The sequence below is a fragment of the Lynx canadensis genome, chromosome F1 (genome assembly GCF_007474595.2).
Source record: "Lynx canadensis isolate LIC74 chromosome F1, mLynCan4.pri.v2, whole genome shotgun sequence".
Lineage (NCBI taxonomy): Eukaryota > Metazoa > Chordata > Mammalia > Carnivora > Felidae > Lynx > Lynx canadensis.
In genome coordinates this window covers 63,439,794-63,456,983 of record NC_044319.2, presented here as the reverse complement: position 1 = coordinate 63,456,983, position 17,190 = coordinate 63,439,794, and the positions used below count along the sequence as shown (strand labels likewise).

Sequence of the window (17,190 nt, the reverse complement as noted above, 5' to 3'; positions counted from 1 at the left end):
TGTTTTAAAAACTCAGATCTTGGTAAAGAGGGAGTCTGTGTTCTAGCCCATGTAAACACAGAGGCTGATACACAGTTCAGCACATAGGATAAACTCACTGGATATTTGCTGAAGGCGTCTTGTGAGCCTTTTTCAGAGTTCTGGAACAGAAGAACAGAGTTCTTCCACTGTACTACGGAAGGTCCGTAACATAAAGCCAAATTCTTAACAACGGAAACCAGGTGATGAGGAAGAGGACTGGGAGAGGGGAAGGATGGGGGAACGGAGGGGGCTGGGGATGGAATGGGGGCAGGGATATTCCCAGGAGAATGAGGAAGTTGGAGATGGAGGCAGCACTTCTGGAAATGTCAGTGTTTATTAAACATTTAAGGACATTTGGGAGTTTGAGAAGAAATATACAGAATGTAGAAAAATCCTAAGAGTCCCCTGTGGCTGGGAGTGCAGCCTTCCCCTCCCCCCCATTTCCCGTTTATTTTTCCTTTCTGTTTGGTTGTTTAAAGCCCTTTCTTAAAGCTTATTTGCCCCGTCCTCAATGCCCTGACCTGTGAGGATTCTTTGCCCCTCTCTGTCTCCCCTTCCCCATGACCTCGAGTCCCAGAACAGTGCCCTAAAGTGGTCAGGGGCACCAGTCCTGTAGCTGAGGATTGAGGACCAGGGGCCCCTCTGCTTGGGCTAGCTCTCCATGAAGGATTTAATGGGGAGGGGGGATGGGGAAATGCAAAAACCACATGACGTCATTGGTACTCAGTCATGGGGGGAGGGCGCCGGTAAACAAACAAACAAGACTGGATTAAAAAATAAAAAATAACTAACAACCTAAGTAAACCCTGAAGGAGAGTCTGATCCGGATGTTCTGGGTGTTAGCCGGGAGGACAGACTATGGAGCTGGGCCACCTGATGAAGGGGAGGGAGGGTCAGAAAGAAAAGAAGGAGGGACAGGCTGGGTGCTGCAAGGGATGGGAACGCCAGGTGGCCTGGAGCTGAGGCACGGGGTATCAAGGTCCCTTTCTTCTCGGTGCCAGAGGGACAGGCACCAAACACACAGTCCTTGGGGCCGGTGAAGGGGAGGGTGAGGCCCCTGGGTTCCCAGAAAGCCGGGGGTGCAGGTGGGGGGAGATGGGAGGGGCCTGGGGCGTGAACTTTGGAATGAAACTTACATCTCAAAGGGTGCTGAGGGCGGGGCAGGGCTGGGGAGTTAAGGAGGAAAGCACCTAGACGGGGGGAAGAAGAGGAGCCTAGGTCCCCCTGCTCTGGGAGGGCCCAGGGGGGTGGTCACTTGTCGGAGTCCAGACCCATCATGTTCTTGAGGGCGTTCTTGAGGCTGGTTCTGCTGGGGGACTTGACCGCAGGCCGGAGCTCCGAGCTCTGCTCATCCTTCCGCAGTTCCATCTCTATGACCACCACCTGAGAGCCTTTGGTGGGCTCCCGCCCTGACCCCCGACCCCCCGCCCGGCCCGCTAACCGCTATTTCTTATCCTTGCGAGACTCCCCCAGCCCCTTGGCCTTCTTTTCACTGGCAGCTTTGGTGCTTCTGCTGTGGTCCAGCATGGCATACAGCGCTGGCGTCTGCAGGGAGGGGGTCACACCTCAGTCACCCTTCTGGGGGGGCCCAGCCCCACCCTGGTCCCAGCCCATCCCTTACTGCTGCCAGGTAGCTCCGCGCCTTGTCCAGGCCCCGAGTTCCACTGACCTGCCGGCCGCGCTTCGAGTCCTTCGCAGCCTTGTGCAATTTCCCCTTCTCCATGGCGCTGCAGGGAAAGGCGGTGCTGTGGGTCTGCCCCGCTCCAGGCCCGGGCCCCCCTGGAGAGCAGCTATAGCTTCCTCCTCCCTTTGCCGCTCCCCCCCGCCCCCCAAGAAGTTTCTGCCCCGATGGGGAACAGTGGGGTTAAAGGGAGGGTCGCCATGGGGCGCCCGGGTGGCTCAGTCGGTTAAGCGTCCGACTTCAGCTCAGGTCACGATCTCGCGGTTCGTGAGTTCGAGCCGAGCGTCGGGCTCTGGGCTGATGGCTCAGGGCCTGGATGGAGCCTGCTTCCGATTCTGTGTCTCCCTCTCTCTCTGACCCTCCCCCGTTCATGCTCTGTCTCTCTCTGTTCCCAAACATAAATAAACGTTAAAAGAAAAATTTTTTTAAATAAAAAAAATAAAAAATAAAGGGAGGGTCGCCAGGCTCCCCTTACCTGAGCCTCCTCTGCAGGGCCGCCTGTCTGCGTAGCCAGCAGTATCGGGTCACATAGAAAAGCAGCAGCAGCAACAGCACCACCCCCAAGACACCCCCGATCACGGCTCCCAGCACCACCCCGTACCTCGTAGGCACTAGGAGGGGAGGGAAAACAAGTAAAGGGGTGAGCGGGGCCACGCACCTTCGGTTCCTAGCCCCACACCCATTCCCTGCTGTTTCAGAGGTACAGCGCTCAGCCACGGCTGTCTTCTGCCCGCCCTCCCAGAGCCTGAAGGGCATTAGCCCAGGTATTTTGCCTCTTCCCCCAGCCCTTCCCTCCCCCCCACAACCCCCCCCCGCCCCCAGTCCTCCCTGTACTGCCAGACCCCCTGGGCCATCTCCTCTCACACCTTTTTCAAAGACATAGAGTGTGACCTGAGAAGTCTTGCCCACTATGTCTGGTGGGTTTTTGACGTCACAGGTGAAAGTGCCGTTGTCACTGTAGTCCAGGTTGTGTATGACAATAGAGCCATCCTTCCAGTGAGGGTCCCCTACCCACTGGATGCGCTCTTTGAAGGTCCCCACCTCGTCAATGTAGGGTTGTCCCTTGGCATAGTGGAAGATCTATGAGGAATGAGGGGAAGTATGTGGGTCTAGCCTCAGGGTAAGGGCTCCTGGGCTGGAGAGGGTAGTTGGGGGTGGGGGAGACAGTGTAGAGAGGCCCTAGTCAGATGGCTACTTACCTTGCCACAGTTAGGGTTAGGGCTCAAAGGATGTCCCCTCGGTTGCCCAAGTGCTCTTTTCTGTTCTTTGGAGCACCGTTTGGTTATCCAATCCCAGGACGCCCCCAGGCACTCACCGAGATAGCATCGCGGCCCCCTTCGGGCTGGTAGCGCCAGGTAAAGGAGATGTCATCTGAGATCCACTCGCTGGACCAGAACGAGCAGTGCAAGGTCACCTTGGAGCCCACAGCGCCATGGACCTCCTTGTCCGTGTAAACCACAATGGCCTGGGCCAGGGGGAGCACTGCGAGCAGAGAGGGGAGTCAGATGGGCGCCCGGGACCCACTAAGGGATCCAGAGGAAGTGAGACCAATAGGAAGCCAAGGGCTGAGTAGAGACCATAGCAAAGCTGGGGCAGAAATGATCCACTGTCAAGCCCGGATTTCTCTGGGCCAGCTGAAGAGTTAGGCAGAAACGCTGCATTGGGTTCAAGTTCAGTGTGTTCATAAGAGGAAATGAAATCAGCAGTAACAGAACTCTCTTGAGGACTTCCAGAAGGTGGATTCTGTCTCCAAGTCTCCCTTTCCCTTTGGGTCAATATTTAACTCTTAAGGTACCCCTAAGATGCAGGCTTAAAAAATTTTTAATTTATAATTATATGGTAATACATATTGCATTCTTTTTTAGAAACCATTCAAATAGAGATAAAGCTAAAGTCTTTCTTTAAAAAAAATTTTTTTTAATGCTTATTTATTTCTGAGACAGAGAGAGAGCATGAGTCAGGGAGGGGCAGAGAGAGAGGGAGACACAGAATCAGAAGCAGGCTCCAGGCTCTGAGCTGTCAGCACAGAGCCCGACGCGGGGCTTGAACTCACAGACGGCGAGATCGTGACCTGAGCCAAAGTCAGACGCTCAACCGACTGAGCCACCCAGGCGCCCCGCTGAAGTCTTTCTTGACGCCTCCCCCAACAAATGCTTTTCCTGTAGTCCCCTCCCAAATATGACCACTGTCAATCAGTTTAGTAAGTAACCGTTTTCTATGTATCAAGTGCAGTGTAAACCCGACAAACTCAAAACATGAAATAGTTTTGTCTTATGGAGCTTTTCTTTCCTTTTTGAGATACATTGCATTATATTGTTCTTGGCTTTTTTCACTTAAGAGGATGTATAATATGCCTATGTGTCTGAGGGAATTTCCCATGTTGATTCATAGAGATCAATCTTATTTTTAACAGCTGCGTAGTATTTCACAGCATCACACATTCAAATTTCTCGCAGAAAAAAAAAATGAAGATAATTAAGACTGTTTTTTCCTGGCCCAACTGTCCTCGCTGCTGAATGCCTGGTTGCCATACAGCTTGCTGTCGACTGGGAGGTCAGGGAGCTTCTCGGGGGAAGTTGGGTACAGAGGAAGATCCCAAGCTCAGAGCTCAGATGACTTTGCATGTGAGCCCTCTGTGGCTTGACCCTTGTCACCCTCCTCTTGGCCATGCTGGCCCAGTGCCACTCCCAAGACTCACCCACACAAGGAAGGCCATTCCAGGGAGATTATGTGTGTGGGCTGGCCCGGGGTGGGGGCAACTGTAGACCCTTTTGTTCTATGGGAGGGGGAGGAAGCAACCAAACAAACAGAGACCCATTGTCTGACCAATGTTGGGGGCTCCTGCCATCCCCAGACCCCATAACCACCCCCCACTCCTGCTCCATAGTCTCAAATCTCCCACCTCAGCATGCAAGATCAGTGACCCGCTTCTCCTTAGAGGTCTCTTGGGAATCCCAAATGCAACAACAAAGGTTATTCATTGGATCTAACTTCTATTCCTCCTGTTCTAACATCAACCACTGCCCTTCAGCCCTGCTCAATGGTACTATGAGAGGGACAGGTGCTAGAACAGAACCCGCTTCCTTATTCTCCAACACCCCTTCTCCCCATTGCCCTCACTATGACCTTCTCCAACTCCTTATCTTTAACATTTTCTCTGGGTGTCCCAGACTACTCCAGCACAGCACCCAGAAGGGTCTGGATTCTGGGGTTAGGACTCAAAGAGCTGATATTCTGAGCAGTTCTCCCCGACCCCCAATTTGCCTACTCCTCATCTATTGTGTTAGGCTTTGGGGCCATTTGGAGAAGGGAACTGTCCATTCAAATATCCCTACTTTTGACTTTCACTTGCCCACCCAACATCTGCCACGGGGTGAGAAAGGGTTTGGTCACCTTATAAAGGAAGACTGCTTTAGATGGACAAGATCTTAGAGTCTCATAGAACCTCCCTCCTACTCCTTTTGCCTGCATAATAGACAATGGATCCACAGAGAGAAACTGAGGCGCCAAGAGACAAAGGATTCGAGGAGTTGGGACCACAGACCTTGGGCTCCTTCCTTAGATCACATTCCCCGAACTTCCTATTCAGGGGAACTAAGCTTAAGTACCTCAGGCACTGCTAGGGAATGATTAGGTACCCGACCCAGGTGTCTGTCTTGTTCCTTACCACACCATAACACTGCTTCCCACCAGGTGCTCAGCATGGTTTTGGGGGCATGTTACTACCTTCCAACCTGGGTCCAGTCAGGCCCACCTCAGGGAAGCTCTCTACGCTCTTTTACCTTCTCCCTTCACAGAATACCTTTATTGTCTCCCTCTAAGCTATATATATATTTTTCTCCGACTATAATATCACCTTCCTGCTCCTGCTCACTCTTTGGTGCCGGTGGGGCATGCAGTGAAGGCAGGGAGAAGGTTGCTGAGAGGCAAGCTGAGCTCCAGGGCTCCCAGACTGGGGTGGCTCCACTTACCCAAAGAGGAGAAGAGCAGCGCAGCCAGGATAGGACTGGGGCTGGACGAGGGAGCCCCAGGAGCCATAGCTGGGGCAGGGGCAAGGGCTCGGAGCGTCTGTGGGGATGGGAGAGTGGGGGACAAGGAACTGAGCGGGGGGTTCCTGGAATCCGCTTAAAATCCCCTGGGGCCCCAGTATGAGGGGGCTGTCCTGAGCCAGTAACCAATTGCAGCCTGGCATGTGCAGTTGAGAGGTGGTGGGGAGGGGGGAAGAGTACAGGGAGCAGAAGGGGCATTGTGTCCTCTCGGTGGAGGGGTGGGGGGACACATACCACCCCATACACAGAGGGCTTTGTGTCCGATGGCCTCCCCCTGCCCTAGGCTGGAATGCCTGGGGGGGGGGAGGTGAGGGAGAGGGACAGAAAAAGGGACATAAACACACTTCTCCGAGGGATAGATGGGCAGGGGAACCTGAATCCTTAGGCCATGAGAGGGAATTTCTCTATAGCCTCCTTCCCAGAGAATGGCTCCCCCAGAGAACTCTGAAAATGGGATATCCCTTGTCTTTTTTTAATTTTAATTTTTAATTTTTTCGATGACTGTTGGTTGCATTATAGGCTTCTTGAGATGACCAGGTCATTTGGGAGTCCTTCCCCCCACCCCCTATCTCCCTGCATCCTGGGTGATTCTTCCCTGATAGAAGCTTTCTCCACTGGAAAATATCCAGGAAATAATTTCCCTGAGCTTTCCCTCTTTGTCAGGGAATCTTTCAATGCTTCATGCTGCAGTTTAAGTCCATTGTGATTTAGGACAAGGCAACAAAATTGTATTGAATGCCAGCTATATGTAAAGTATGGGTTTGTGGGTAACAGAAAGAGGAATAAAAATTAAGTTTCTCCTTGAAGGAGTTTAAAATCTAGTTGGCGGGGGGCAGAGAGGGGAGAATCAAAGGACAAATCCATCAATACCCAACATGATCAACCATCATGCTTGCCATAGCAGAGTGATGAACCAAGTGCTTAGTATACCAAGGAGGGCACAACCAGATCTGCTTGAACATGCGCAGTGGTTCACAAACATCCGGGAGATTAAGTCAGTAACGGAGGGTTAAAAACAAAAATAAACCATTTAATAAATGAAGTTCGGAGGCAGGGGAGTTGTGTCTAGAAGGCAACTTTAGATATGGACCCACTTTGAAGGATGTGTGCCATTTTGAAGAAAAGGAATGGGTAGTGAAGGTATCGAGGCAGATACAGCAAAAGCAAAAACAAAGACAGAAGAAAATGTGTTTGTGTGTGTGTGTGTGTGTGTGTGTGTGTGTGTGTAGGTTTCTGAAGTATTGAGGATATTCAAGCCAGATCTTGTGGCCTCCACTTTGACTTGATTTAGGGGAACATGAGGGGCATCATAGGAAACAAGTCTGTACAGGAAAGTTGAAGCCAATTGGTGAAAGGCATTAAACGGCAAATGAAAGAGGGTGGGCTTCATTGGTTCATCATAAGAATTTCCTGATGGTTTGAGGGTTAGAGATATTTTGGGTTAGAGATGGGAGTGTCCACATGGTCAGAGCTGAGTTTTAAGACAAACCTGGCTAAAAAAAAATCATTCCCACCAGAGCTCTCCTAATTGTTGTCTCCTTTGTTTCCCTTCTTGGGATTATCTGAAATGATTTTGTTTTTCACTGAACCTCTCGTACTTCCATTTGAAATGTTTCCCCTTCTTTTCCCCCCTTTCTTTCTCTGATCTCAGGCCTTGGATAGACCCTGCTTTTCTCTCCTGCTTATTTTAAAGATAAACCCTGGTGATAAGGGGCTTGACTTAATATCTTGTTTGAATTTCAGTGTAATTAATTTCAATCAGTTGTGAGCCCTACAGGGTTAATTTGAGGGGAGAGGCCACTGTTTTCCTGCGATTGGGACCACTGCAGGTTCACCTGTAAAGCCACAGGCTCCTGGTACCCACCGGTCACCTCCTTACACAGGAGATGGAGGGTTCCATGATTAGTATTGGATTTGAGCTGTGGAACTCTAAATGTGGGACTTGATCATAAACTCCACAGGCAAAATTGTCAGTAAATGTTCACGGGATGTTGTAGTCAATTACACCTCCCTAACCACGTCTCCCCAGCTGCAAGTGACCCACTTTCTGCTTTCATCCACTCCTTTTACCTATACCTCTTTCACGGGGTTGCTAATTTCTTTGTTGTATTTACTTACTGATCCTGCTAAGGCATAAGCTGCTTGAGGACAATTACGTTTGTGTTTTTGAATCCCCTGAAGCACTTTCACATCCTCTACAAAAAGTTTATATATATATATATATATATATATATATATATAGGCATATATGTATATGCCTCTTGTACTTAGCTTTTTAAATAAATTCATTATATATATAATTAATTATTATTTATTGTTATTATGTGTGCACGCATGAGTGAGTAGAGGAGGGGTAGAGAGAGAATCCCAAACAGGTTCCTGTGCTGTCAGTGCAGAGTCCAATCCTGGGCTCAAACCCATGAACTGTGAGATCACTACCTGAGCCAAAATCAAGGGTACGACGCTTAACTGACTGAGCTACTCAGGCACCCCAATGACTGGAAGTTCAATAGCAGAAAACTGTATTTTATTTTTTTAAAAGATTTTACTTGTAAGTAATCGCTATACCCATGTGGGGCTCGAAATCACAACCCTGAGATCAAGGGTCATATGGTACACTGACTAATCCAGCCAGGCTCCCCAGAAAACTTTATTTGAATGTAACAACTTTCTAATGATTAAGCAGTTTACTAAAAAAAAAAAAAAAACAAAAAAACTTGTGTTTTGAGGTAACCTTTACCGAATGTGTTAGAGTGCTGAAGATGAGTGGCCATCAATGTTGTATAGGAGATCCCTGCACTGAATAGAAACTAAAGTTAGAGAGCCGCTAAGGTCTCTTAACAGTCCAAAAGTCTATGAAAGTGCTTTCTTTGTCAAGTATTATAGAAATGCACAACAGGATTTTCATTTGATGCAGAGATAAGTGAATTTGTGCTATTTAAATCCTGAAAGTGCAGGAGTGCTAAATATAAATGAGATCTGAATAGTAATGTTAGCTGAATGTTTTATTGTAGAATAGGAGTTGCTCTAGGCTGTCTCCTTCACTTCTCTTTGCCCCGCCCTCGCCCGCAAAAAGACTCAAGAACTTTTTCAATTTTCTATTCCCGTCTCCCTTTTTCTTCCTTAAGTCACAAATGCTCTGCAATTGATTGCAGTGCTTGGGTTCCTCAAAACCATATGTGTGTGTGTGTGTGTGTGTGTGTGTGTGTGTGTGTATGTGTGTATAAATCAAAGCGAGTTCTCCCCCACTCCAGGTTCTTCTGGCTGTGGGCGTCACCCACACAGTCTTGAAACAAGGAACAAAGGAGCGTTGTATTTGGCTAGTGGGCGTCCAGCTCAGGCGGCAGCTCAAGCCCAGGAATTGTGGGCACAGAGCTGATCCAGGTGGTTAGACGAGGCTCCCAGGCCTTGGGATGGTGGTCTACGTAGTTCTCACGATCCTTCCTCAACTTGGGCCTCAACTCGTGTTCTCTGTACTCTGTTGTGGAGCTTCCCATCAGAACGGATGGAGCCCGTTTCCCTGGGAGCCTCGGCCGGCCTACCTGGGAAAGAGGGAGAGCGAAACTATTCTGGAGTCCCTGGTGAAGAATCAGGGCAAGTCAGAAGTTCAGTGGTGCGAAGCAAAATGAATATGTTCACAGGTGAAACGCAGACCGCAGAGTCTGAGTCAGCGCCATTTCTGCCGACCCCCTGGCAAATTCTAGCAGAAGCCAGCCGAGGGAAGCCGTGCAGACACACAAAACCAGAAAAGATTAAGCGTGAACAACGCTGAGGCGAACCGCCTGCGAGCCTTTTAAAGAGCCGGAGGCGTCACGTGACATAGCCCCGCCCCCCCCCCAAGTGGCGGAGACGTTGTGCGTCACTTCCGTCCAGGCCGGAACTCAAGATGGCTGCGCTCCTGTTGAGGTGACTTTAGCCCGGGGCTGGGAGTCTGTGTCCGCGGCCTTGGGGAGGCCTGCGCTGCCCCTCCTGTCTTGCTGACGACTGTTTGCACCGTCCCGGGGCGCGGGAAGGGCCCGTGGGTGTGCGGGTCGCGCGCCCTGGCGTCCTAGGGCCCCTTCCCTTCCCCCCCAGCCGCTCCGGTCCCCGGGGTCACGGGCCCGTTATCTCCTCCTGAACTCCCTACCGAGGAGTCGCGCGGCTGTCGCCCCTTCTGCTTCCCCCAGCTTCAGTACTTTCCCCCAGGTTGCGTTCGGGGCTGCACCCAGAGCCACGCTCCGAGAGAGTAAATAGTTAGAGGACTTCGAGGTCAGCGGACCGTCGGTCGTACGACTTCGAGCTCTTATTCGGGCCTCGGGAAGAGAGATCTTGGTGTACTTCGCTTTTGCTTCGAACTCCTGCAGACACTAGTTGCTGGCAACGAGTGGCCACTGAGTTCCTAACGGGCCCCTGGGGGAGGGGACAGGAGTCCTGGATCCCTACGGCGCCGGCGATTAGAAATAGCGCCCATAGCGGTCGCTCTACTGTCCTAAAGCAGCCCAGGGAATTCAGTTTCAATTTATCTTTCTATGTGGGGTAGGGAGTGGATGTCTCAGTTTTTCTATACAAGGTCATTCGCCGCCCGGAGAAGTATCCTAGATTTTCTTCTATTCTGTTCTGCCCACTGTCTAGACCTCGTTCTCCACTCAGAGCCTTTCTAGACGCGGCAACTCGAGTGACTTTAGACACTCGCGGTACAAATCCTAGCATAGTTTCGTGCCAGGCCTATTTTTGGAAACTATTTGTTATGGAAAGTTAGTTTTAATGTCGTTGAGATTTAATTCCTGATTTCCCCAAATGCCTTCTTATTTCTCTTTCCACAGCAGTACACCCAGTATAAAAATAGAGGGACTTTATTTAGTTTTTCTTTGTGACAGAACGATTCCTTTCGGAGTTGAGATCAGGAGTGGGTTATCTTAATCCATCATTTTCCTCCTTCCCTCTCATTTCCAAATGTATCTTTTTTTCCTAAGGTGTTGCCAGCCCCAGTCTTGCCAGAACTGCACTCTTTATTCCAGGTAGTTTTACCGTAACTGAATGATTTTGAATCCTTGATGTATTTTGGTGGGTGTCGGGGGCCTTTTGGTAGAATTCATGTGTAGCTTGAAATGATCATGTTGGTTCTAAACAGTTCGTTTTAGGAGTTTCAGGATTATTGTTTGGAAGGTGACAATTATCATACTCAGTAAATATGTCCAGACAGTATCATTTTGAGATGTGTACGACTGTCACCACCAGGATTCAATGCCAAGAAATAGACTTTTTCATTAGTATTAATCTGAAGCTCATGGGAAGGGCGCCTCTCTCTTCTTTTTTCACAAGGGATTTCTTAGGATGGGGCATAGGGAATTAAAAAAACAACAACAATTTCTTTTTCTGATTGAAATTCTGAGTCTAATTCCATTTCACTAGAGGGATTTGGAACTGTTTATAACGTGCTAACTTAGCCTCAAAGAAAATACCTTCTAAGAAATCCTAGGAGCTAGATTCTAGTTCTAGTGTCACTAGTTCCATTTATTTTGGACAAGTCAAGGTCATCAATCCTCGTTTGTGAATGAAAATAGTAATAACTTGGACCCACTTAAGAGAAGTATTGGCTAAACATTTTTAATGTTGGCTAATTGGCTAACTAAAAATGATTAGTTTTCAAAGCACTGTACATCATGGCTTTTAAATAGTGCTCTATATTTTGTATATTCCCTAAACAGTTCACAGACTAGCCAGGAATGAATAACCAGCTGAGTAATGCAACGCCATTGGCATTTAGTCAAGGAATGGTTTGCCAAAGCCAAGACGGAGATGGAGAACTAAGCAAAGAACAGCTAGGCTTCTGTCTAATAAAGTTCATGCCGCTTAGGCACAAAGTCGCCAAGAGTTGTTAACTATGTGCACGTTGCTCATCATATAAAATACTACCTGTGAAACACCTCTAAAAATAAGGCTTAACTTTAAATATATAAGACTGCTTCTTAAAATAAGCATACCTCATTTACAAACCTTTTTTTTTTTTTTTTGAGCCTCTTCTATGTGTCAGACATTATCATAGGTGTTATAGACACAGAGCATTCCAGTCTTATCCTTGAGGAGCTCAAAGTCTAGTAGAGGCGATAAATAGATTAATTATTAAGCACCATAATATGTGTTGCTATAGAGATATGAAGAAGCGGTGTGAGGCATGGCAGGGGCAGCAAGTAAGGCGAAAGAAACTGAAGTTGCCATCCAGGAGTTGTTGGGTTTTCAAGGATGAGTTTAATCAGACTGTGAGGGAGGTTCCAATCAGAGAAGAGCATGAGCGAGGGCATATAGTCCTAAGAGGGCTTGCTCTGTCTGGGTGTAGTGCAATACTCAGTGTGGCAGACATATAAGGGGCTGACGGGAATTTGGAGGAGAATGGGTCCAGAGAGTTGGAGTGGGCTGTGTTGAGAGGGGCCTTGTTTGGCTACGGTGTGGACCTTACACTACAAGCAACGGGGAACTGTTAAAAGACTTTGGGCAGAAGACCAATGAAATCAGCTTTATTTTTCAGTAAGTTAGCTTTGGTAATATTGAATGATTGGGAAGCGACTGATGGTAGGGAGATCAGTTCAGGAGCTCCTCTTATAGTTCTCTTTGTGAGAAATGGAGAGGATAAGGACTAAAACAATGGACTGAAGTCCTGGATAGCATTGATAGGACTGGGTGATGTCTCACGTATATATGGGGGTGAGAGAAAAAAAAATCAAGGATGACTTCTGTTGTCGTTTGGGAGTGGGTGGGGGCTAACAGTCATGAATCAGAATTTTTGTCTTTAAGTGATTTCTCTTCATCCTGTTCTTCGAGGTTATATGTCTATTTTAGTGTTGCTCTTACCCCAGGTATTTCTGAAACTTTTTGGCATATCATCAGATCAAGTTTAGAGGTCATGTAAGAGAAACTCATTATATTGTAGTCGCATCTTGTTTTGGACCAAAAATGGTTTTATTTAGTTTGATCCCGTAGACTTGGCTTTGAATAACTTTTTTCCCCCCAAAAGTCAAATCCATTTTCAGCAGATGAATATTTTTATCACCACTGATGGTTTTAAAAAGAATGTGATGTGAATTCTAAAGACCTTGGGGGAAACCAGTGAAATACTGGTCGTATCTTATACATGTGGGCCTAATTGCAGTTTGGAGAATGATTTTCTGGCCATTTTCTTACGTAATCCTCCCAGCAACTTATTAGGTAGGTCTTTTCAGTCCCATTTTACAAATAAAGAAGGTGAAGCTCAGTGGTCCCCTAAAGTTACATGATTTATGCAGAATCGGAATTCCAGTTTTTACTTTAATATTATTCCTGTGTCACTGTTGTCACCCCAGTCCAGAGAAGAGTTTCACAAATGATTTGAACAGCGATTACATTTTTTGGGTACACATGTATAATGCATTTAGAAAGGGACAGTGCTAACTAGAATGGTAAGTTCTGGCTTGTTCATTAAAAAGAAAACAAAGTACGATTACTTTTTGGCCATAACCTAGAACACCAAGTTCCTTGGTGGAACTTGCCAGAGTTCCTGGTTTCCCACAAAAGGCAAGGATTGATACCTACTTTGGTCCTGTTTCAAATAAGGCTATGGACTTTGTACACCTAGTTTCTGTGAGGGCCTTGTGGAAAGCTTACGTTGGTATTTGTCTGGGAAACAATAGCATTAGACAGAGTGCTGTAGATTCCAGCCCACATCTGCAAACTCTTGCTGGGCAGCCGAGTGACTGGACCTAGCCTGGTGTGCGGAATGCATGTCCTGCGAACTTCAGAACCACAATTACTTCAATTGATTAAAGAGATTTGTTCCCACTTCCTTCTGGGAGCCTGGGGTACACAATGTCTGCATTCACCTCTTGTCTCCAGGGCTGGAGAGAGAGAGGAGCTGAAGGAAGTGTTGGCTGGATTATTTTACCTTCAAATAGCGTACCCTTCCACTGTCCTAGTGTAAAGCAGAGGGATTTTGAAACGTTTGTGCCTCTAATATCGACGGTGTGATGGACACTGTGAGCTTTTTTACAAGGTCATCGGACCTCAGTGCGATTTTATTTCCCCACGATGCCTTGCACATAGGGGATATACAGTAAACTTTTGTGGAAGCAACATATTTTTCATTTTAATCCCAGTGCTTCACTCTGATACCTTTCTTAAATACTTCTGGAAAGATTTGATATGATAATGTGAATAGAGGGGCCTAGTGGTCGTATTTTTCAGTTCGTGTGTGCTCTCTGGATCAGTTAAACTCTCTTTACATAGAATGCCCAGGCACATCTTAGTTTTAGGCTTGAGGAGCAGTTCTGGTACTGTTTTGATGCATTTCAAAAATAGCAACTTTTTAGTAGAAAACTTGTGTATCCTCTTGGTGCAATTCTTCACGTGGTCCGTGAAATCTTTGCGTTCCCATACTTTTTGCACTATTAGAGACTTTTTTTTTTTTTTTTAAAGTAGACTCTATGGATGCAGTGTTTGAACTCAGGACCCTGAGATCAAGACCTGAGTTGAGATGAAGAGTCAGGTGCTTAACTGAGCCACCCGGGCTCCCCTATTACAGACTTTTTGACTTGAAATTCATCTGTGTTGTCGGGAGCTTGATGGTAGTTCCTAAAATGACAGCTTAATGTTTAAGACCCTCTTTCTACAAACCCCTTATTCTTCAGTCTTCTTAGTTCCTCCCTTTGCAGCAGTTAACTGAGCTGTATTCTTGTTCTTCTTCTTTACCCCAATCTCTTTTTTTCTCTAAAATTTTTTTTTAACATTTAATTTTTATTTTTGGGAGAGAGTGTGAGTGGGGGAGGGACAGAGAACGAGGGAGACAGAGGATCCGGAGCCGACTTTGTGCGCTGACAGCAGTGAGCCTGAGGCGGGCCCAAACTCACAAACTGCGAGATCATGACCTGAGATGAAGTTGGATGCTCAACCACCTGAGCCACCCAGGCGCCCCAACCCCTATCTTTTAACCATGACCTCCTTTAAAACCTCACTTAAAAATAAATCACATTCTATATTTCTCTGTTGAACGTTACCAACGCTCATTATTCTTTTACCTTGTATTATTTGTGTTGGGCTAAAACTTTATTTTGCATTTGTAGGTTGTATTTGTGATTATTCTCAAGTTATTTAAAGTTGTAGCTTTCCAACTAAAAAATCATTTCAAGGACAGTGATATTGTCATTGTTTTCATCTTATTCTTAATTTTTCCTTTCACTCCTAAGTCTAATATGGTACAAAAATAGAGAACTTGATAAACTGAAATTGATCTCAAAATGTGTGTTGCTCTTTATTCTCTCTCTCTTTTCTTTTTAAGATTTTATTTTTAAGCAATCGCTACACCCAACATTGGACTTGAACTTACAACCCCAAGGTCAAGGGTCACATGCTCCACTGACTGAGCCAGCCAGGTGCCCTCCATTGACTCCTTCTTCTCTTATCTTGCAGACAGGTTGGCCGTCATTGCCTCCGTGCCCACCTTAGTCCTCAGCTCTGTATCAGAAAGTAAGTTTCTAAATTTGTGGAGGCTATTATGACTTAACATTTTTTCCTTCGGGAACAGCAATGGGTTGTTGTTTAGATTTGGGGGGTATGTGTGGAAGAAAATAGTTGTAGATGGTTGGCTGAAAATTTAGTGATCGTGGTCACTATTTTTCTCATCTGGTAGTAGAAGAAGGAAGGATGAGAATATTAAATTTTAAATTTGGGAAACATTTTATACTTTCAGAAAAGTTGGAAGACATTTGCTATGTTTACTTAGAGCTCTGTGTATTTTATTTTTTTTTATTTTTTATGTAAGAAAAAAATTTTTTTAAGTTTATTCATTTTTGAGAGAGAGAGAGAGAGTGAGTCAGCAGGGGAAGGGCAGAGAGAGAAGGGAGACACAGAATCGGAAGCAGGCTCCAGGTTCCAAGCTGTCGGCACAGAGCCCGACGCGGGGCTTGAACTCACGAACTACAATACCATGACCTAAGCCAAAGTCAGAGGCTTAACCAACCGAGCCACCCAAGGCACCCCGTTATGACGTTTTTGAAGAATACGGGCCAGTTGTTTTGTAGAATGCCTTTCAGGTCGGGCTTATATGATTCTTTGCTATGATTAGAGTCAGGTTACCCATTTTGGGCAGGAGTAATATGTAAGTATGTTATATTCCTGGTTATATTCACATCAAGGGCATGTGATGCCATTTGTCCCATTGTCAGTGATTTTAACTTTGATCATTTGAATAATGGAATGTCTGCTAGGTATTTTTCCACTATGAAGTTATTGGGTTTTTTCTTTTTTTTTATAATTAATGGGTCATCTGTGCGTAGGTTATATTTTCTTGAGGGGGATGGAATGTATTTAATACAGGCATGTAATAAATTGTTGGACGTAGCTGTTCAACACTTAGCTTCCATCCACCCCATTGACAAGGGAAACCCAAGAAACTGTTCAGAGGTGCTGAGGTCTTGATTTTTGAGGATGTGAAAGGGAGTCTTGACAAACCAGATGAGAGCAGGTGGTGCTGCTGTATGAGACCACACCTGTGCCCTCGGGAAAGGATGATCCATTTATATAAATGATTTTGAAATATTGTACTGGCTCTGCTGTCTGGCACCAAAGAAGTAGAGCTTCTGTGGCAGGACCTGTGTGGTGGGGAATTGGAAAGAAGAGTTTTCCTCTGCTCGGACTTCTAACTGAGTCAAACTTGGCCTAAAGATAAGAGGATTGGACAGACATATTTTCTTTATACAATGGGTTCATCCAGCCCAGCTTAGCTTTTTTTATTTTAACTTTTTGTTATGTAAAATCTTGAGACAAGTATATTTCTCATCATTTTAAAGTCTTCCATCTTCTGGTTTTATTTTAGTGCTGTTCCTTTGGGAACCACAGCCAAAGAAGAGATGGAGAGGTTCTGGAATAAGAATGCTGGTTTAAACCGTCCTCTGTCTCCTCATATCACTATCTACAGGTGAGCGCTGTGGAACCAGGGAATCTAGAGGTAATGGGTGAAGGTCCTGGAGGTTGGGCCATTGCGCCCCTGATTATTTCCATCAGGCCTTTTTTATAAGAAGATGACTGTTTTTTGCCTTCTGGCCTTAGAGGGTAATCTATCCTGAAGAACTACCATTTGGAAAATGGCAAGTCAAAATGTAATTTCTATTAGTCGAAAACCAGTATTTTGAAATGATTTCAAATTTATATAGATGTTGCAAAAACAATACACTCATTTCCTGGATACTGTTGTGCACATTCCCAATTTGTGAACATGTCCAAGTGATTTAAGATCAAGTGCAGAGATGATCGTGTCCCATTACTCCTGTGTTAGCTCTTATGCTGCTGTAACAAGTGATCATAAACTTTGTGGCTTAAAACAGCACATTTGTTATCTTACAGCTCTGTGGGGCGAAAGTCTGACAGGTCTCACTGGGTTAGAATTAAGGTGTTGGGAGGGCTGCATTCTCTTCTGGAGGCTCAAGTGAAGAATCT

General features: G+C 46.4%; 2 protein-coding genes across 4 annotated transcripts in view; one reads left to right on the top strand and one right to left on the bottom strand.

Annotated features, from left to right (window-relative positions):
- Positions 1-297: 297 nt before the first annotated feature.
- Positions 298-5,740, bottom strand: MPZ (myelin protein zero). Its single transcript, XM_030302060.1, has 6 exons — positions 5,674-5,740; positions 3,018-3,184; positions 2,569-2,782; positions 2,178-2,313; positions 1,691-1,748; positions 298-1,566 (listed from the first exon to the last, which is right to left on the bottom strand). The coding sequence occupies exons 1-6, from the start codon at positions 5,738-5,740 to the stop codon at positions 1,465-1,467; spliced, it is 744 nt and encodes a 247-aa protein (XP_030157920.1). The 3' UTR covers positions 298-1,464.
- Positions 5,741-9,601: 3,861 nt separating this feature from the next.
- SDHC (succinate dehydrogenase complex subunit C) overlaps positions 9,602-17,190 on the top strand; it is a 53,477-nt gene continuing 45,888 nt past the window's right edge. For 2 of the 3 annotated variants that reach the window (XM_030303378.1, XM_030303376.1), the window contains exons 1-3: positions 10,669-10,748; positions 15,166-15,222; positions 16,571-16,672. In XM_030303378.1, coding sequence (XP_030159238.1) covers positions 10,684-10,748; positions 15,166-15,222; positions 16,571-16,672 — 224 coding nt within the window. In that variant the 5' untranslated portion in view covers positions 10,669-10,683. Of the gene's footprint in view, positions 9,658-10,668; positions 10,749-15,165; positions 15,223-16,570; positions 16,673-17,190 lie in introns of those variants that run through there. The other variant, XM_030303377.1, reaches the window with a different exon arrangement.